At 33.0% G+C, this 16,843-nt stretch overlaps 1 protein-coding gene across 3 annotated transcripts in view; it reads right to left on the bottom strand.

The window, feature by feature from the left end:
• Positions 1-16,843, bottom strand: part of Ptprc (protein tyrosine phosphatase receptor type C) — a 113,171-nt gene that overhangs the window by 34,999 nt on the left and 61,329 nt on the right. For all 3 annotated transcript variants that reach the window (XM_078022540.1, XM_078022541.1, XM_078022542.1), the window contains 6 exons: positions 16,311-16,340; positions 14,420-14,635; positions 13,037-13,159; positions 11,953-12,090; positions 6,611-6,736; positions 2,215-2,373 (listed from right to left, as the gene is read on the bottom strand). In XM_078022540.1, coding sequence (XP_077878666.1) covers positions 2,215-2,373; positions 6,611-6,736; positions 11,953-12,090; positions 13,037-13,159; positions 14,420-14,635; positions 16,311-16,340 — 792 coding nt within the window. The remainder of the gene's footprint in view (positions 1-2,214; positions 2,374-6,610; positions 6,737-11,952; positions 12,091-13,036; positions 13,160-14,419; positions 14,636-16,310; positions 16,341-16,843) is intronic.

The following is a 16,843-nucleotide window of genomic DNA, read 5'->3' as shown; positions in this document are numbered from 1 at the left end:
ATGGAGACATTATACAGATGGCAATAGCCGAATGTCCCCCAAAATCTCAAATGAAAAATATGGTATGAAATAAAATAGTATGTAGATCAGTGTGACATAAAGAAGAAAACTGCTAAAAAACATAGTGTTTCATGTGTTTTATCAGGTGAACAGAAGTTGATATAATGCTTTGTAAAACATCGCTTGGTCTCTGATTGCAGTTAATAGTCTAGACAGTAAAGATGACAAAAATGAATACATTTTTATTGCAGTTGGTTAGGTGTTCAGTTGCCTAAAATATTACAAATCTCACTGATGTATTATTCCTGCTATTCTATGACTATGTCTAAAGAGAAGAGAGAACTCAGGATAGCAGTTTTTTTAAATTATTTTTGTTTAAAATTGTAATAAACTCTAGATGTTAACAAATGTGCTAGATCAATGTGTTTCCCAAATGAAGCATAAAGGTGGACACATGGTAGAACAAAATGCTCTTTGCTGTTCATTCATGGAAAGAACTATTAAAGCATGGATCTCACCAACATTTCTTGTTGCCTGTATTCTTGATGATTGCCATTCAGACAGGAGTGAGATGAAATCTTAGAGTAGTTTTGATTTGCATTTCTCTAATTGCTAGAGATGTTGAACACTTTTTCATATATTTGTTGATCAATTGTATTTCTTCTTCTGTGAAGTGTCTGTTCAGTTCCTGAGCCCATTTATTGATTGGGTTATTTGGGTTTTTTTTTTTTTTGGTGTTTGTTGAGTTCTTTATATATCCTAGAGATTAATGCCATATGAGAAGTGGATGTGGTAAAGATTTTCTCCCAATCTGTAGGCTCTCTCCTGATTTTATTAATTGTTCCCTTTGCTGAGAAAAAGCTTTTTAATTTGAATCCATCCCATTTATTAATTTTTGATTTTACTTTTGTGCTTTAGGAGTCTTATTAAGGAAGATAGATCTTAGGCCAATGTGGTGAAGATTTGGTCCTAGTTTTTCTTCTATTAGGCACAGAGTCTCTGTTCTACTGCCTAAGTCTTTGATTCACTTTGAGTTGATTTTTATTCAGGGTGAGAGATAATGGTTTAATTTCATTTTTCTACATATGGATTTCTAGTTTTGCTAGCACCATTTGTTAAATAGACTATCTTGTCTCCAGTGAATGTTTTTGGTGCCTTTGTCTAGTATGACATAACCATATTTATGTGGATTTGTCTCTGTGTCCTCTATTCTGCACCACTGGTCTACAAGTCTATTTTGGTGCCAATACCATGCAGTTTTTATTGCTATAGCTCTGTAGTATAGTTTAAGGTACCATTGTGATGCAGGATGCCTCCTCCAGACCTTAAACAATACCATACTTTCCTTGCTAAGGATTGCTTTAGCTATTCTGGGTCTCTTATTTATCCAAATAAATTTCATGATTGCTTTTTCTAATTCTATGAAGAATATCATTGGGATTTTGATAAAAGTACACTGGTACATTGCTGGTAAGACTGTAAATTGGTGCAACCACTATGGAAGGCACTATGGAGATTCCTCAGAAAATTGGGAATGGAACCACCATTTAATCCCACTCCTTGGTTAATACCCAAAGGACTTAAAATCAGCATACTATAGTGACACAGCCACATTAATGTTTATAGCAGCTCAATTCACAATAGCTAGACTATGGAACCAGCCTAGGTGTCCCTCAATAGATGAATGGATAAAGAAAATGTGGTATATATATGCTCAATGGAATATTACTCAGCTTTAAAGAAGAGTAAAATTATGGAATTTGATAGTAAATGGTTGGAGTTGGAGAATATAATGCTAAGTGAAATAAGCCAATCCAATAAAACCAAAAGCCAAATGTTTTCTCTAATATGCAGATGCTAATTCACAATAAGGCAGAGTGGTGGCACCAGGGAAGAATAGCATTATCTTAGATTAGGTAGAGAGAAGTGATAGGAAGGGAGAGAAGGGGAGATGGGGATAGGAAAGATAGTAGAATGAAACAGACATTATTACTGTATGTACTTATGTGACTACATGACCAATATGATTCTGCAACATGTACACTCAGAAAAATGAGAAATTATATCCCAGCTATGTATGACATATCAAAGTACATAAATGCATTCTACTGTCACGTATAACTAATAAAAACAAATAATATATATAGACATATATAACTCACATATTTTTGAAAATAAAATGATATTATCAATTTTAAAAAGCCTGGAACTTACATCCTGCTTGGGTTTGAAATTCACACTGGTTAGCATTTCCATTACGTTGTATTTTTGCACTGACAAAGGCATGTACTGATACACTATATTTTTGAAAGGGTTTCAAATTTCTCAAATCATATTTGCTTTGGTTCATATCCAGAGTGGCACATTTTTCTCCTTAGGAAAAAGAAAAGAAAAGAAAAATTTAGCAAAGTTCTTAAAAGTCACGATCACCATATTTCTCATTTGGTCTCCATGTAATTCCAAGCAGACTCCAAATTAATGAGAAATAAGTATATCCTTAATGCTCAGATGTACATATAATGCTCAGAAAATATTATTGAACAATTCAATTTCTATAAATAAACTCAAATATTCAAAAATGATGGTTTCATATGATTGATTTTAGTACATGATATATTTAAAATCCCAGATACATTTGTGAAGGTATTCTCTTTTATTCCTAAGACAACTATAAAAGTTGTAAATTGGAATACTTTTTTATCAAACCTTTTCCAATTCTTAGCCTTCAAATGTTGAACATTAACCTGAGCTACCTTTATGAACCTTCACTGCAGACACCATTTGATCATCAATAACTCGGTCTGCTCTATCATACTACACTAAGCACTACAGGAGTCCATGGGATCCATGAGACTGAGGGAAAGCTTCACTCTAGTATTGGAATCTGAGCTCTTCATTCAAAGATGAATGAAACTGAGTGGCTTAAGGGAGAAAAGAAGATGCTATAAGTCAAAGAAGGAATGTTTTCAGTTTAGGGACAAGCCTGACTAAGTCAGGGACATATCTGAGAGATTGGGTCTCGTTGAAGTATCTTAACATTCAGGCAGAAGAGTTAGCATTTGTCAAGTGAAAAACATCACTAGGCATTTGTCATTAGCTGTCCATGGGCTGTGTGTGGACTGTTGCACATAATAGCCTTGCAAGGGCATAAATCTGGCATTGGGAACTTCTGGTGGCACCCACCACCCTCACCCCCCTCACCCGCAGGGATTGACTACTACCTGACATAGGTGAACTTTCCCCTCAAGCTCTGCCAAAGATCCCACACAGCATCTGAGATGGGTGTGACCTGCCAAAATGTCAATCAACCTGCTGAATGCAAGACATCAGGAAGCAAGACTTTGCCCTTGAAACCTTATCTCTGCTTTGATGGACCCCCTTAAGTAAACTACCAGAGCCATTTTGTCTTTTGTCTAGTTCCAGAACCCACGTGGACTAGATCTATCAGGGGCTTTGCTTCCTAAATATATTTCTGAGTATTTGTGCTTTGTTATTTACTAATCACTTGAGATTGTAAGTTTTGGGGTGGCTTGGATTCTCCTGGAAAGGAAGAAAAACCCCTTCATGACACGTTGGCCATCACCTTCCCCGAAAGGCACTGACATGTTTTTATTAGACAAATGACATAAGAAAGGATGGGTTAAATGAAGATAGGAGAATTAGCATGTTATTGCATAGCAGCTAAAATTATAATAATAAAACTGATAATGATAAAAAAACAAAGTAAGCACTTGTTCCATGTGCCAAGATGTCCTGCCCATGATTTTTAGACAATATACATGAATCAATTAGTTTAATCATCTCTTTGACCCTATATGTAGTATCATCTGATTTTACAGATGAGAAAACCGAGCTACAGAGAGATCCAACAATCTGTCCATGACTCCAGTGGAAAGGAAGAATGAAGCCAATGTGAAATCAAGCTTGAGATCTCAGAGCCCATTCTCCATTCTTTGCCATTTCACGTGCTGACTGGGGTAGAAGAGGGGACAAGTAACCGTAGCAGGACAAAGCTTCACCTTTTTCTTGAGTGCCTCTCTTCTCTGGATGTGCCATTGGGCTTGTAGAAGCAATGTATGTTTAAAAGATGCAGTATATGCTTATGTCTTATCTTAGTCACTTATTTGTAAAGTGGAAGTTGTAATATCTAGACAACACCATGGGATTCCCAATAGTGAGATATAATAGCTATTCTAGAATGATTACATTGCTGGTGGGACTGCAAGTTGGTGCAACCAATCTTGAAAGCAATATGGAGATCCCTCAGAAAACTTGGAATGGAACCACCATTTGATCCAGCTATCGCACTCCTTGGCACATATCCAAAGGAATTAAAATCAGCATATTACAGTGATGCAAGTACACCAATGTTTATAGCAGCTCAATTCACAATAGCTAAATGATGGAACCAAACTATGTGCCCTTCAACACATGAATAGATAAAGAAAATGTGGTATACATACACAATAGAATATTATTAGGCCTTAAAGAAGAATGAAATTGTGGCATATGCCAGTAAATGGATGTAGCTAGAGACTATCATGCTAAGCAAAATAAGTCAATCCCAAAGAAACAAAGGCCAAATGTTTTCTCTGATATGCTATACTAAGTCACAATAAAGGGGGCTAGGGAAGAATAGAGGTACTTTGGATTAGACAGGGGGAGTGAAGGGAGGGAAAGAGATATGGGGCGAGGAAGGATAATAGAATGAATTGAACATTATGACCCTGTATGTGTATATGATTACACAATTAGGAAAACTCTACATCATGTATAACAGAAGAATGAGAAATTATACTCCCATTTATGTATGTGTCAAAATGCATTCTACTATCATGTAACTAATTAGAACAAATTTTTTAAAAAGTGAGGCAACTGAGACATGTCCTCTCTCGGAGTCATGTGCGTTGCACTGAAAATTCCCAGAAATATACTAAGTTCTCTGCTTGTGCTTTCTTTTTCAGAAAGATCTCAGGAAATGTGCTATCAATTTCCTTGGACTACTTTAAAGCATTTCTTAAACAGTGTTTCAAATCATGTCACCATGTTGCTACTCAATGGATTTTGTACTGTCAAAAAAAAAAGCTGTATTTTTTCCTTTAATAAAAACCAATCCATAAAATAATTTCCAGCAATATTATTGGTATTTTGTAGAGTTCACATTGATTTCAATAAGTTTTAAAAATACTCCTCTAAATGCAGTAAATTTAGAAGTACTCTTTCCCACTACTGAGGAATTTTTATTCAGTAGGCATCATTAAGTTAATGACACAATAGTGTAGGTCCCTAAAATGTTTAAAATCATGAACAACACAATGGCAGAAAGAGCACAGCCTAAGCTGTTGAATATTTATCTTAAGTTCTATTGGCCTCAGTTTCATCATATGAACCATGAAATATATATATATATATATACCTTCCTTCTCAGAGTCATTATTAGGATACTTGATGAAATCTTTAACCCATTAAGTCCAATGTTTCCAATTCTATGAATACTTCAACAAAACTCACACTGGTACATTAAAATAGACTGGAAATTATAACCTAGAGTTTATATATTATTATATTAATTAATATAATTGTAATTAGAGTCTTGACATAATATAATTATATTATAGATTGTATGCTATATTTAAGTTTTTACTGGTATTCCACATCTGGAATGATGGGACAAAATAGTTTAAGTAGAACATTATAAAAATACCCAATAAACCAAGGAAACTAAATAAATACCAAATACATTTTTCCTCACATTTTAATTTCTGACTTTCAGAGTCCCTGAAACAAATTATGAAACAATAAAATATAATCTATGATTAAAAAGTAACATGAACTGTAAATCTGAAAGACTTTATTCCTGTGGATTTTAATAGTGATTTTATTTGAAATAACAAGAGTGGTTAACAACTACTTCCAAAATATTATGATCCTACCAGCTCTCTTTGTCTTGGATACAGGGAGAGAGGATCTCATTATGGCACAGTTTTGAGATGAATGAGAAAACAAAGCAGAGCACACCTGTGAGGAGGATGGTGGGTTTTGCTATGGAGAGAATAGACTGTGTCCTGAATCCAAAGGTGCTTTAGGAAAAGGTAGTGCATGTTCTAGAGTGAAGGCTGGATTTAGCTACTAGTACAGTTTTGGAGAAAAGGGCACACATGATCTTGTCCAACTTCCTCTTCTATCCCTTCCAATCCCACACCAGCTTTATAGATGGACAGACAATATTTTGTGTATAGCCACTGGAGTAAGTTTTGGAAGGTGTTTGCTTTTGGTTGGCTTGTTTAGGGACTTGAATAATGATTTTGAAATAGTATGAATCAATTACATAACATTTACAAGACAGATATAAGTGATGTCTGTTAGAGATTTTCTTCATCCAAGCTTTGGAGTGCAAAGATTGGAACAAAGACACATCATGAAAAATAAGCCAATATTGGAGATGTTCTGTGTTCAGAATGGAAGCAATTCTAAAAATCAAGGCAAATAGGATACTCTCACAGTCTCTATGCTGGATGCTCTATGGTTCACTGGCTCTCTTCATACGTCTAATACTTTTAAATTCTTGATTTCTCTTTCTTGACATAGAATTTAATTCTATATAAATTACCTGAATTGGACTCATGACAAAGAACAAATCCACTGGGAGTGAACCCACTTTCTGGGGATTTCCAACTAATTACTCCTTTGTTCTCACTTTCACCACGGCAAGAAAGATTCTGAGGCATTTCTGGAACTGTTTAAAGAATAAGAATAGGTAATATGAAAAATGAGACACAGAACAATCATTCTTTATATAACCACTGTGCAATATTAATAGCCACATTTAATTGTGAATTAGCAATGAAATTTAAAGAACAAAATTGGAGTTTATTAAATTTGCTTTAGAATTAATGAATAGGCTAAGTGTCTCTTCAAGGTGGCCTTGTGAAGCTTAAGCATTCCATTGACCTGAAGATACCCAAGAATGCCCTTTTGCTCTCATACATGTCATTGTCAAGATACCTTGAAATTTCTAGAACTCGCTGTGTCAAGAATATCAACTTTTTAGCACTGATAAATTTAACAGTAAGTATTTGAGTAGCACTCATTGCTTCCAGTAACTAGTTATTAAAACCTGAGATAAAGAATGTTATAGATGTTTAAATGAAATTTCTGAGGCATAATTTATGTTGAAATGCATCCACTTGAGATACAGCTTGACAAATTACAATGAATGTATACATCCATATAACCCACACCATCATCAAGATGTAGAGTACTTCTATCATCTCAAAAAGTTCTTTTGTGCCTCTTCTCAGTCAACCCAGCTCCACTGCCCAGCCTACTCACCTTCTGATCTGCTTTCTGTTACTATATATTAAATGTGTCTTATTATCAATTTCTTACAAATAAAATTAAACAGTAAGTAATATTTTACATCCCACATATTTCATGTAACATAACGTTCTGGAGGTTTACTCTTGTTGGTGCATATGTCAGTGGCTACTGATTTCTTTTTCACTCATTGGTCATGCTGTGGTTCAGATAATGAATGTCCTCCATGACCATGCGTTAAAGGTTAGTTCCTAAAGTGTGCTCCTGGGAAGTGGTGGAACCTTTAGGAGATAGAATCTAATAGGAGGTTCTTAAGTCATTGAAGGCATACCCTTGAATGGAATTGAGGAACCCCAGTCTCTTCGTCTTCTCTTTTTGCTTCCTGGCGCACAAGGTGAGCAGTTTGCTCAAGGATGCACTCCCCATGATTGCCATCCAGTGTCCCCACTAGAGGCCCAAAGCCTGGGGTCACCCAATCTTGGAAAAGAACTTCCAGAATCATGATCTAAATAAACCTTTTCTATTGATACATTAATATTTCCTTATAGGATGAAAAGGTGACTAATACAAGCAGTATTTATATCATTGTAAAGGTATGTCACATTTATCTATAATTCAGCAGTAGATGATATTTGAGTTATTTTTAGATTTTGGGCTACTCTGAATGAATCTGCTTTGTTTTGCAGATATATTTTTCCCTCTTTGGTAAATATCTAAAGTGATGTTGAAGGGTCATTATTACTTCACATCCTCATCAATAGTTACTATTGCCAGTATTTTTAATTTTAGTGGATGTAAACTATCATATTCACCTTATTGCTTCGATTTGCATTTTGCAGATGGTTAATGATTTTGATCATTGTTTTACGTGTGTATTAGGCAATTTTGTATTTTTTTTTCGCCAAGTGTATGTTTAAAACATTTGCTTTTCTTTTTTCTTTTTCTTTTCTTTTGTTTTTTGGTACCGGGATTGAACTCAGGGACACTAAACCACTGAGACACACCCTCAGCCCCTTTTATATTTTGTTTAGAGACAGGGCTTCACTGAAATTGCTTAGGGCCTCACTAAGTTGCTGAGTTGGGCTTTGAACTCACAATCCTCTTTTTTCAGCCTCCCAAGCCTCTGGGATTACAGGCATGTGCCATGGTGGCTGGCTGTTTGCCCATTTTTAACTGTCCTATTTGATGTCATATTTCATAGCTCAAAGAACTCTCTATACATTCTGAAAAAAAATCTTCCTTTGTTGAAAAACATCAATTGTAGATACTTCCTTACAAAGTATGGCTTGATTTTTTATTTCCTTTAATCTCTTCATTCAAAGGGGAGAAATGTTCAATTTTGATGAAGCTAAGTTTATCAATTTTTTTAATGATTCTTGATTTTTTTTAATCCTTGGAAAGCTTTGCCTAGACTAAAGACAAAAAGATATACTCCTATGTCTTTAGTCAGATTTTTTATAGTTTAAGCTTTTAGATCTACAGACCATTTTGAGTGAATTTTTGTGCTAGTTCAGAGATAAAGGTTAATGTTCTTTTTTTTCTATAATGATACTCTTTTCACAACAGAAATACTTATGCCCTTTTCTTAAATATAAATATAGTTTTCTAAGATTCCTATTTTAATACAATGATTTATAAAGACTAACGATTTTAGTTCTTAATATGTAAAAGTATTACATTTTCCTAGAATGCTAAGGGTATAGTTTTTATGTAGTTTTATTTGCTCTTCCTGTAGTTTATATTATTTTGGGAGATTATAGGGAGAGCTGGATTTAAGCCATTGCTTCCTCAGCCATTAGTCCTTAGCCATTGCTTCCATACAGAATTTAGAATCACTTTAGTAGGTTCCATCAAAAATCTTGAAAATATTACAATTAATAAATAAGTTTAGCAAAGTGGCATATTGAAAAATTAATAGAGTAAAATCTATTTTATTTCTATATATTATCAATGAATACCCAGAAAATGAAATTTTAAAAAACAATACTATTATAAACAGGAAAAGACTTAAATTAGGAATAAATTCAACAAAAATACAAAATCTGCAGACTACAAAACATTTTGGATATAAATTTTAAAAGACCTAAATGAAGGGAAAGACACTCTACATCAGTTTATGGACTAGAAGACTAACATGTCATGTACCCATATGGCCCAAATTGGTCTAGATTTAGCACAATTGTCAGAATTTCAGGAAGATTATTTGTAAAGACTGTTAGTTGATCCTAAAATTCATCTGGAAGTTCAAGGGCTGCCATATATTCTAAACAATCTTGGGGAAGAAGAATGAATTTGAATGACTCCTACTTTCTGGTTTCAAAAACTTATCACAAAGCAATAGTAAGTGTCTAGTACTGGTATAAAGATAGATATATAAATCAATAAATAGAACTAAGAGTCAAGAAAAACACTTGTCATTATGTTCACCAAAGTTTTGACAAAAATAGCAAGACTATCCAATAGGAGAAAGAAGATATTTCAGCAATTGGGCAACCAGATAGGGCAACTAGATGGTCACATGCAAAAAGAATGAAGTTGAACACTCACCACAAACCATGTATACACACACACACACACACACACACACACACACACACACATCAGTAATACAGAAATATATATATTTTACATATACTTATAGAATATATAATATATTATATAACATATAATACATATTATTGTAATATATATTCTATAATATATAAGTATATACATATATGTATGTGTGTATATATATATATATGTATCTCTCTCTCTCTCTCTCTCTCTCTATATATATATATATATATATATATACATATATATTTCCGTATTACTGGGATAACTCTTAATAATGTCATATTATTTTTAATCCATTTTGCTAATTGCCCACTAACTATTTAGTTCCTATTTTCATAGGAAATAAGGAAATTCAGACCTGCAGTTGTCTAAGCTCTGGCCAGGTTTCATACCCACATTACATTAATCCTAAGCCTATTCCAAATCCTAAGAATAATCAAAGGGTATTGAGACATTCCCATGCCTCCCCTATACTGTGGAGTATTTGAATAAAAATTATCTGTTTTTTGAATATTTGATGATCTTGTTGGTAAAGCTACCTTTTTATTTTTATTTATTTTTCCAGATGTTGTGAATTAAATATACTTTGTACATGCTAAACATGTACAAAGTATATTTAATGAACTTTGTACATGCTAAACATGTACATGCTAAACATACTACTGAGCTACATACTCATCCCCTATAAAGCAACCATTTCTTTTCTTTCTTTTTTTAAACAGACCATTAAGAAAACAGGTGAGTAGAGAGATAAGTTGGTATAGTTTTAATTCTAATTTCCTAATTCTTTCTAGTAAATGTTCATGTATCAGAGCCTTTAGAAAATTATACATTTTATCTAACTTTTCAAATTGGATACAAGGTTGTTTTCTAACTTACAGAATTTCTTACATTAAAAAAAGAATTTCTATGATACTTTTTACTCTTATTGTTTTATTCAATTCATGGAGGAAGGATTGTTCTGCTGGACATTAGCTATTTTATTATTCTTTTCAAAAGCCAGGACTCACACTTATTAATGAATTCCTACTGTTTTTGTTTGTTCCCTTGTTCAATAATATGTACTCTAAACCTTGTTATCTTTGCATTTGTTTCATAGGCACTTTTTATTGACTTTCATTCAACATATACCAAAGTGAAAAAATTCCAATAAAATCACTTTAACATTTTTAATGCTACAGAATTTCCCCCAAATTGGTCTTTACTCAAATCTGAGTATCTGTGCAAAGCACTCATTTTTATTGTAACTTTTGATCTATTGTGACATTTATCTTCCCTGTGGTTTTCTACTTGTGTTCTCTGCCTCTTTCTGCTCTTCCTTCTCCTCTTTTGCTCTTCCTCCCCCTCCTCCTCTTGCTCCTCCATATCACCCTTCCTTCTGTGACACATAGAACTCTTCATTCCATAATTCTCTTCTACTGCTTGTTGGCAGTCCCATCTCTTTTACTTTCCTTATGGTGGTTACTCATAAATTGTTAGACAAATAATAAATGCATTTTTCTAGAAAATTCTGAATTTAATTGGATTCTTTATAGTTCTAAATAAATGTGTAAATTTTAACACTTTTCACCCATTCTCCTAAATGCTATTAATTTTCATAATCTCACGCTTCAGTTATTAATTAAGAATTATTATCTTCTTATGACTTATATTGCCAGTTCTTTGATAACAATAATAACTATTTTGCAATCGATACTTAGATATACTACTGTGCTTTGTGAGTTTCTTTGCTCATTTTACTTCTGTCATAGAGGCAGGCTTTGACAGAGGGGCAGAAGGTACAGAAATATACAAAACAGAGAACTGTGCTATTAAAAGAAGGGAAAATGAAATGACAAGTGAGAAAACAAAACATTTTACTTATTTCAGTTCTGTTTCCAATATGATCTTATTACAGCTTTAAACAGAAAAAATAAACAAGTAAATAAACTGACAGAAGTTAGGGCCTTGTGTAATTTATTTTCAAGTTCAACTTTAAAAAGTGATAAAAAATTGTTCTCTAAAATTCCATTATTTTCTGTATAAGAACATAAAAGGGAAAGCAATTTTACATATAAATATAAGTAACATACTCACTTCCAAAATCTGTTTCAATAAATCTACTGTCATTAGTATATGATTGGTTATTATAGAACACTTTTGATATACAACTATAGTTTTTTTTCGGAGAAAGGTCTACAAATATTGCTTCTTTCCCAGAAGATGTCAAATTATCTGAAAGAAATAATTATTGTATATGAGTACATAAATATATCACATCTAACTTTCTTTTTTAAACCATATTTATGGGACTATAATATATTAATTAGCTAGGAAACCAATGCAAATGATTGAAATAGTAAGTCAAAGGTCCTGAAAATGGTTTTGCTACACTGCATTTTTAAGGAAACACTTAGCAAGAGTAACTTCATTTGAGAGTATCCCTCATTCAATGATGGAAGGAAGCCTTGCCTCAGCATTCTCTGTTCCGAACGGAGATTGCACCTTAGTTAGCCTTTGCCTGGACAGACGGTTTTTTAATTGTCCATCTGTCACATGTTTGCTCTGGCTGTGCTCACACTGCTTACACTGTAGCAGGCACCTTTCCCTTAACATGATGACAGCAGATGCTGCACACCATCCTCTGTGTGCACATGTGTGTGTGAGGGGGTGTGTGCATATCTGTCCGTCTTACCAAATATGGCTTGGCAGGGGTCTTTATGCCAAGGGCCTAGAAGCAGTTGCTGTTTTGCCATTATAATTATTTTCCAATAATAATAACAACTATTATTATCATTAAGTATTCTTGACCTTCTGTGTGAACTTTCTTGATGGAATTTGACACAGTAAACTCTTGAATCTTACAATCCCCTATCAGTTTTTCCTTTCTATCAGGGTATAATCGTGTCAACAATGCCTTGTATATAGCAATTGCCAAGAAAAATATTTAAGTTAATAAACTTTTACTTTGTCAGTATGGATCTTACAGGGTGAGTCTCCATTTTGTGAAATTGAGCAGTATAAATAATACAGTTGTTTGACTTCAAACATCTCATAAACCAAGTAAATAAATAAATAAAAGGCAAGAGATACGCAGGGGAGGGGGAGAAAAAGAATTAACCAGTATCTAGAAAAACTTTGTAGCATTAAAAAAATTATCTGATCAATGTTATAGTCTTACCACATTGATATTCGTATCTAAATTTCTCTTCACCACAAGCAGGTTTTCCTCTCCATTTTAAACAAATCGAAGTATTTGCTGCTTCTTTTGGTGTGCAATCATCTAACTCAAACATTTCAGGATCTATCAAGAAGATACAAAAATAGATCTGATTAACACTTTACAATCTGTATTATTTCCCAACTAAAGTCTCTAAAATTATATTCATGTCAAGATTTGATAAGCATATGTATGGCTTTTGAAAAAGCCTGATGACCTTCACGGTTTGGTACTTCCTGATTATTATTATTATTATTATTATTACTATTATTAATGGTTTGCCTTTATTTTTAATTAACACATAATTTTACTAATTTGTGATGTACAATGTGATGTTTTGATACATGTATGTGTTGTGTAATGATAATGTAAGGGTAGTTATATCTATCACTTCAAACTTTTATCATTCTTTATGAAAAATAGTATTTATTATTTTTTGAACACCATACACTTCAGTAGGGTTTCATTTAGAATTTATGCTATGTTTAAAAATAAAGCTTAAAAATGTCGAGATAAAATTGCAGTTTTGCATATTTTTAAATATTTCATTTGCTTTCTTATTTGTATGTTCATTTTTCTGTGAACTCTTTGACTTTTATTATGACTATTATTGCACAAAATATTGAAGTTTTCCGTCAGGAAGGCATTTTTAAATATTGTCATTTTCTGCATTCAACTGATTTTTTTATTTCAGTAGTTTTGGGAAAACGAATGAATTAAGTGGATTTTTTAAAAACATCAGATTATAACATATTCAAATGTTAATAAATTGCTCAATAATCTTCACTTTACTAAATGACATGAGAATTTTTAAGTAACTGTCTGGGCTTTCAATCACTCTTCCATATATATTTTGCTAAGAAATACTTCACTGGAGTCTGCTTGACACCTGAGGTCATTTCTCTTTCCCAGCAGTGGTGTAGTTCACAAAATCAGCTTGATGTCCTAACATAATGAAACTCTACTGTGAAATTATTTTGGTTCTTTCCATACACATCAAATCCTTAACTTAAATATGCATATGTATAAAATATATGTGCATATATAATAACTTGAATTAAATAAGAGAAGAGAAAACATATAAAATCAGGCAGTGGAATAAATCATATTTAAGTTACATGACCTCTTTGTAAAAGAAGTAGAAGGGGTGGCCCAAGACATGAAGAGAAGGCTTGTATGACTTCATCATTTTTCCTGGATTAGGGGAACATACAATTCATTCACTGTCTAATTGAATTCCTTCAGCCCTGTTCTCTCATCAGACTAGTTCCCGGGACCACTAGAACACACATGCAAACTATGCTGTGTTTATAAATATACAAATAGAAATAAATTGATATTTACCTGGTGGTACTTCTAATTTTATCACTTTAAAAGGAGTAGTACATGAAGTATGTGATAGATTAAAAATATCATTGTGACATCCCCGTAGACCTTGCAACTTTGATTTACAATCTTTAAGGTCACACAACACATCATCTGTAACATTCAGGTCTGCTGTAAATGATTTATTATTTTTGTCATATTTATAATTCACAGAGATGTTCTTGAATATTTCCTCTGAAAGAAAATAAAAGTATGGATTATTATTTATAAAATAAATAAAACTACATTAAATACAAATTCCTTAATACTTATTTTTAAAAATGTCAAATTGCTAACAAAATATCCCCACAAACATTAAAAAAACAAAAGAAATACATCAGGGGCCTCCACACCACTCTTTAATAGTTCCCTTTACTTTATTTATCAAAGACTTATAAATTTATATTCGGATGGTTACTGTGTTAATCTCTATCTTCCTATTGGGGCTATTAATTTCATGAAAACCATAACTAGTTTATTTTGAACATTGACATAAATTCAGGTCAATACATAATATCATTAGAAAAAGCTCAATAATTACTTATTGAATTGAGGCACAAATCTGACAATTTTCCTCTAATTTATAATTTCCCTTGCTTTCTAAAATGTGGTTATAAATTCTGTTTCTCCAAATATGTGGAATGTTAATTATTTATAGACCATAGGCCCTCATTCAATCCTTGACTGAATTTTTTTTTATAATAACAAACATCTCCTAAACACTTTTATTTAATTTAATGTCAACAATTCCTATTGACTGGTAAAAACTATCTTTTTAACAAATATCAATCTATTCACTCATTTTTATTTCACAAAAATTCTTGTTATGCTTAGGATACTGTCACAAACTCTAGAAATACAAAAGGAAGTCAGACATAATCAACTTTTAGAAATGTAGAGTTGAATATGAAGATAAACACAGATTCAATTGCAGGAGATAAGCAAAGGTCTGTAATAAGATTATGCAAGAATAATCTGTGAGCGAAGAGAGAGACAACTGTTCATATTGGAGGGATAGTGCAGGATTTCCAAAAAAAGATGACTCTATTTGTGTTTTAAAATATGAATGGAAGATAGAATACCAAATACAGGGGCCAGAGAATATGGATGGAGTGGGACTGGATGTATAGAGAAAGAGCAGGAGGAGACACAAAGGCAGGAGCCTGTGTGTTTGCAAAAGCAGTTTTGTCTTACTGAAGAGAAAAGTGTAAGTAGAGGATGATACCAGGGGAGAGTTTCACAGAAACCTGAACATAAAAGGTTGCATTACCTAAAGAAATTCATGAAACAAATGTATACACTTAGTATAAAGATCAGCCTATAGAAAGCTACTGAAGGTGGTGGCTTCAGTGCTGAGATTTAGAAGTAAATGTAAGGATGAACCTGACTGTGAAGACTTTGCTTCTGCTGGGACAAGAGGAAGAAAATGAGAGAAGAATGGACATACTGTTCCATATGTGTGTACTGAGCTGTCCCCTGGCCTGGCAAGGCAGAGAGATGAGGGAATCAGAAATGGACTTGTTTTTCTTCTTTCCTTCTTAATATGTTTTGAAAGTATTAATCACTTATTATTATCTTTGCTCCATTCCAAAGTTAACTTGCTATCATTCCATTTTACAAATAACTAACTATAATTAAGAGGCTTCATCAAAGTTTTCTATCAACTTTACAATCCTGGATCTCAAAACCAGGGCTGAATGTGAAATCTAACCATCTTGCCCCTGAGGAATCCTGGCTCTCAAGATCTGGGGCTAGTCAATTCATGTGAAATTAGAGCCGGGGGTTCTTCTTGAAATCTTAGAATGAAGAAGAAAATAATTAAAGTGCTATTCCACACTGATGTAGGTTACCTCTAAATAAACAAACTTACCACATGATGGTACTTCAGTTGTAGTAGCAGCTGTAATAAAAAAAGAAAAGAAAAGATATTATTATTTTTTTTAATTTAATTTTTTAGCTTCTCTAGTCATTTTGGGGGAAAGTAGTTCATATTTTTGTTTTTTTAACTTCATGAACTATAAAGTCTATCTAGTTATGTTAATACAATAGAGAGTTTGCCTAGTACCATGTTCTGATATCAAACCCCAAATGTTAGAAAGTAATGAGCTAGTTCTATAAAATATTCACCAAACACAATTGCAACAAAAACAAGGTTAAAGGCTGACTCAGCAGTGGAGCACTTGCTTAGCATGAATGAGCACTGGGTTCTATCCTCCACACATGAAAATATGTAAATAAAATAAAGGCATTGTGTCCATCTATACCTAAAAGTATTTTTAAAAATACCAGGACTCTTTGGTACACATCTGAATGCATTATGATGACATGGTCAAATGCTCACATTGCCAAAGATATTTTAAAGGTCCTCTTCCCCTTTGCTAATCTAAACCTTAACTTTCATGG

This window comes from Ictidomys tridecemlineatus, chromosome 10 (genome assembly GCF_052094955.1).
Source record: "Ictidomys tridecemlineatus isolate mIctTri1 chromosome 10, mIctTri1.hap1, whole genome shotgun sequence".
Classification (NCBI taxonomy): domain Eukaryota; kingdom Metazoa; phylum Chordata; class Mammalia; order Rodentia; family Sciuridae; genus Ictidomys; species Ictidomys tridecemlineatus.
This window is presented reverse-complemented; position numbering and strand designations above follow the sequence as displayed.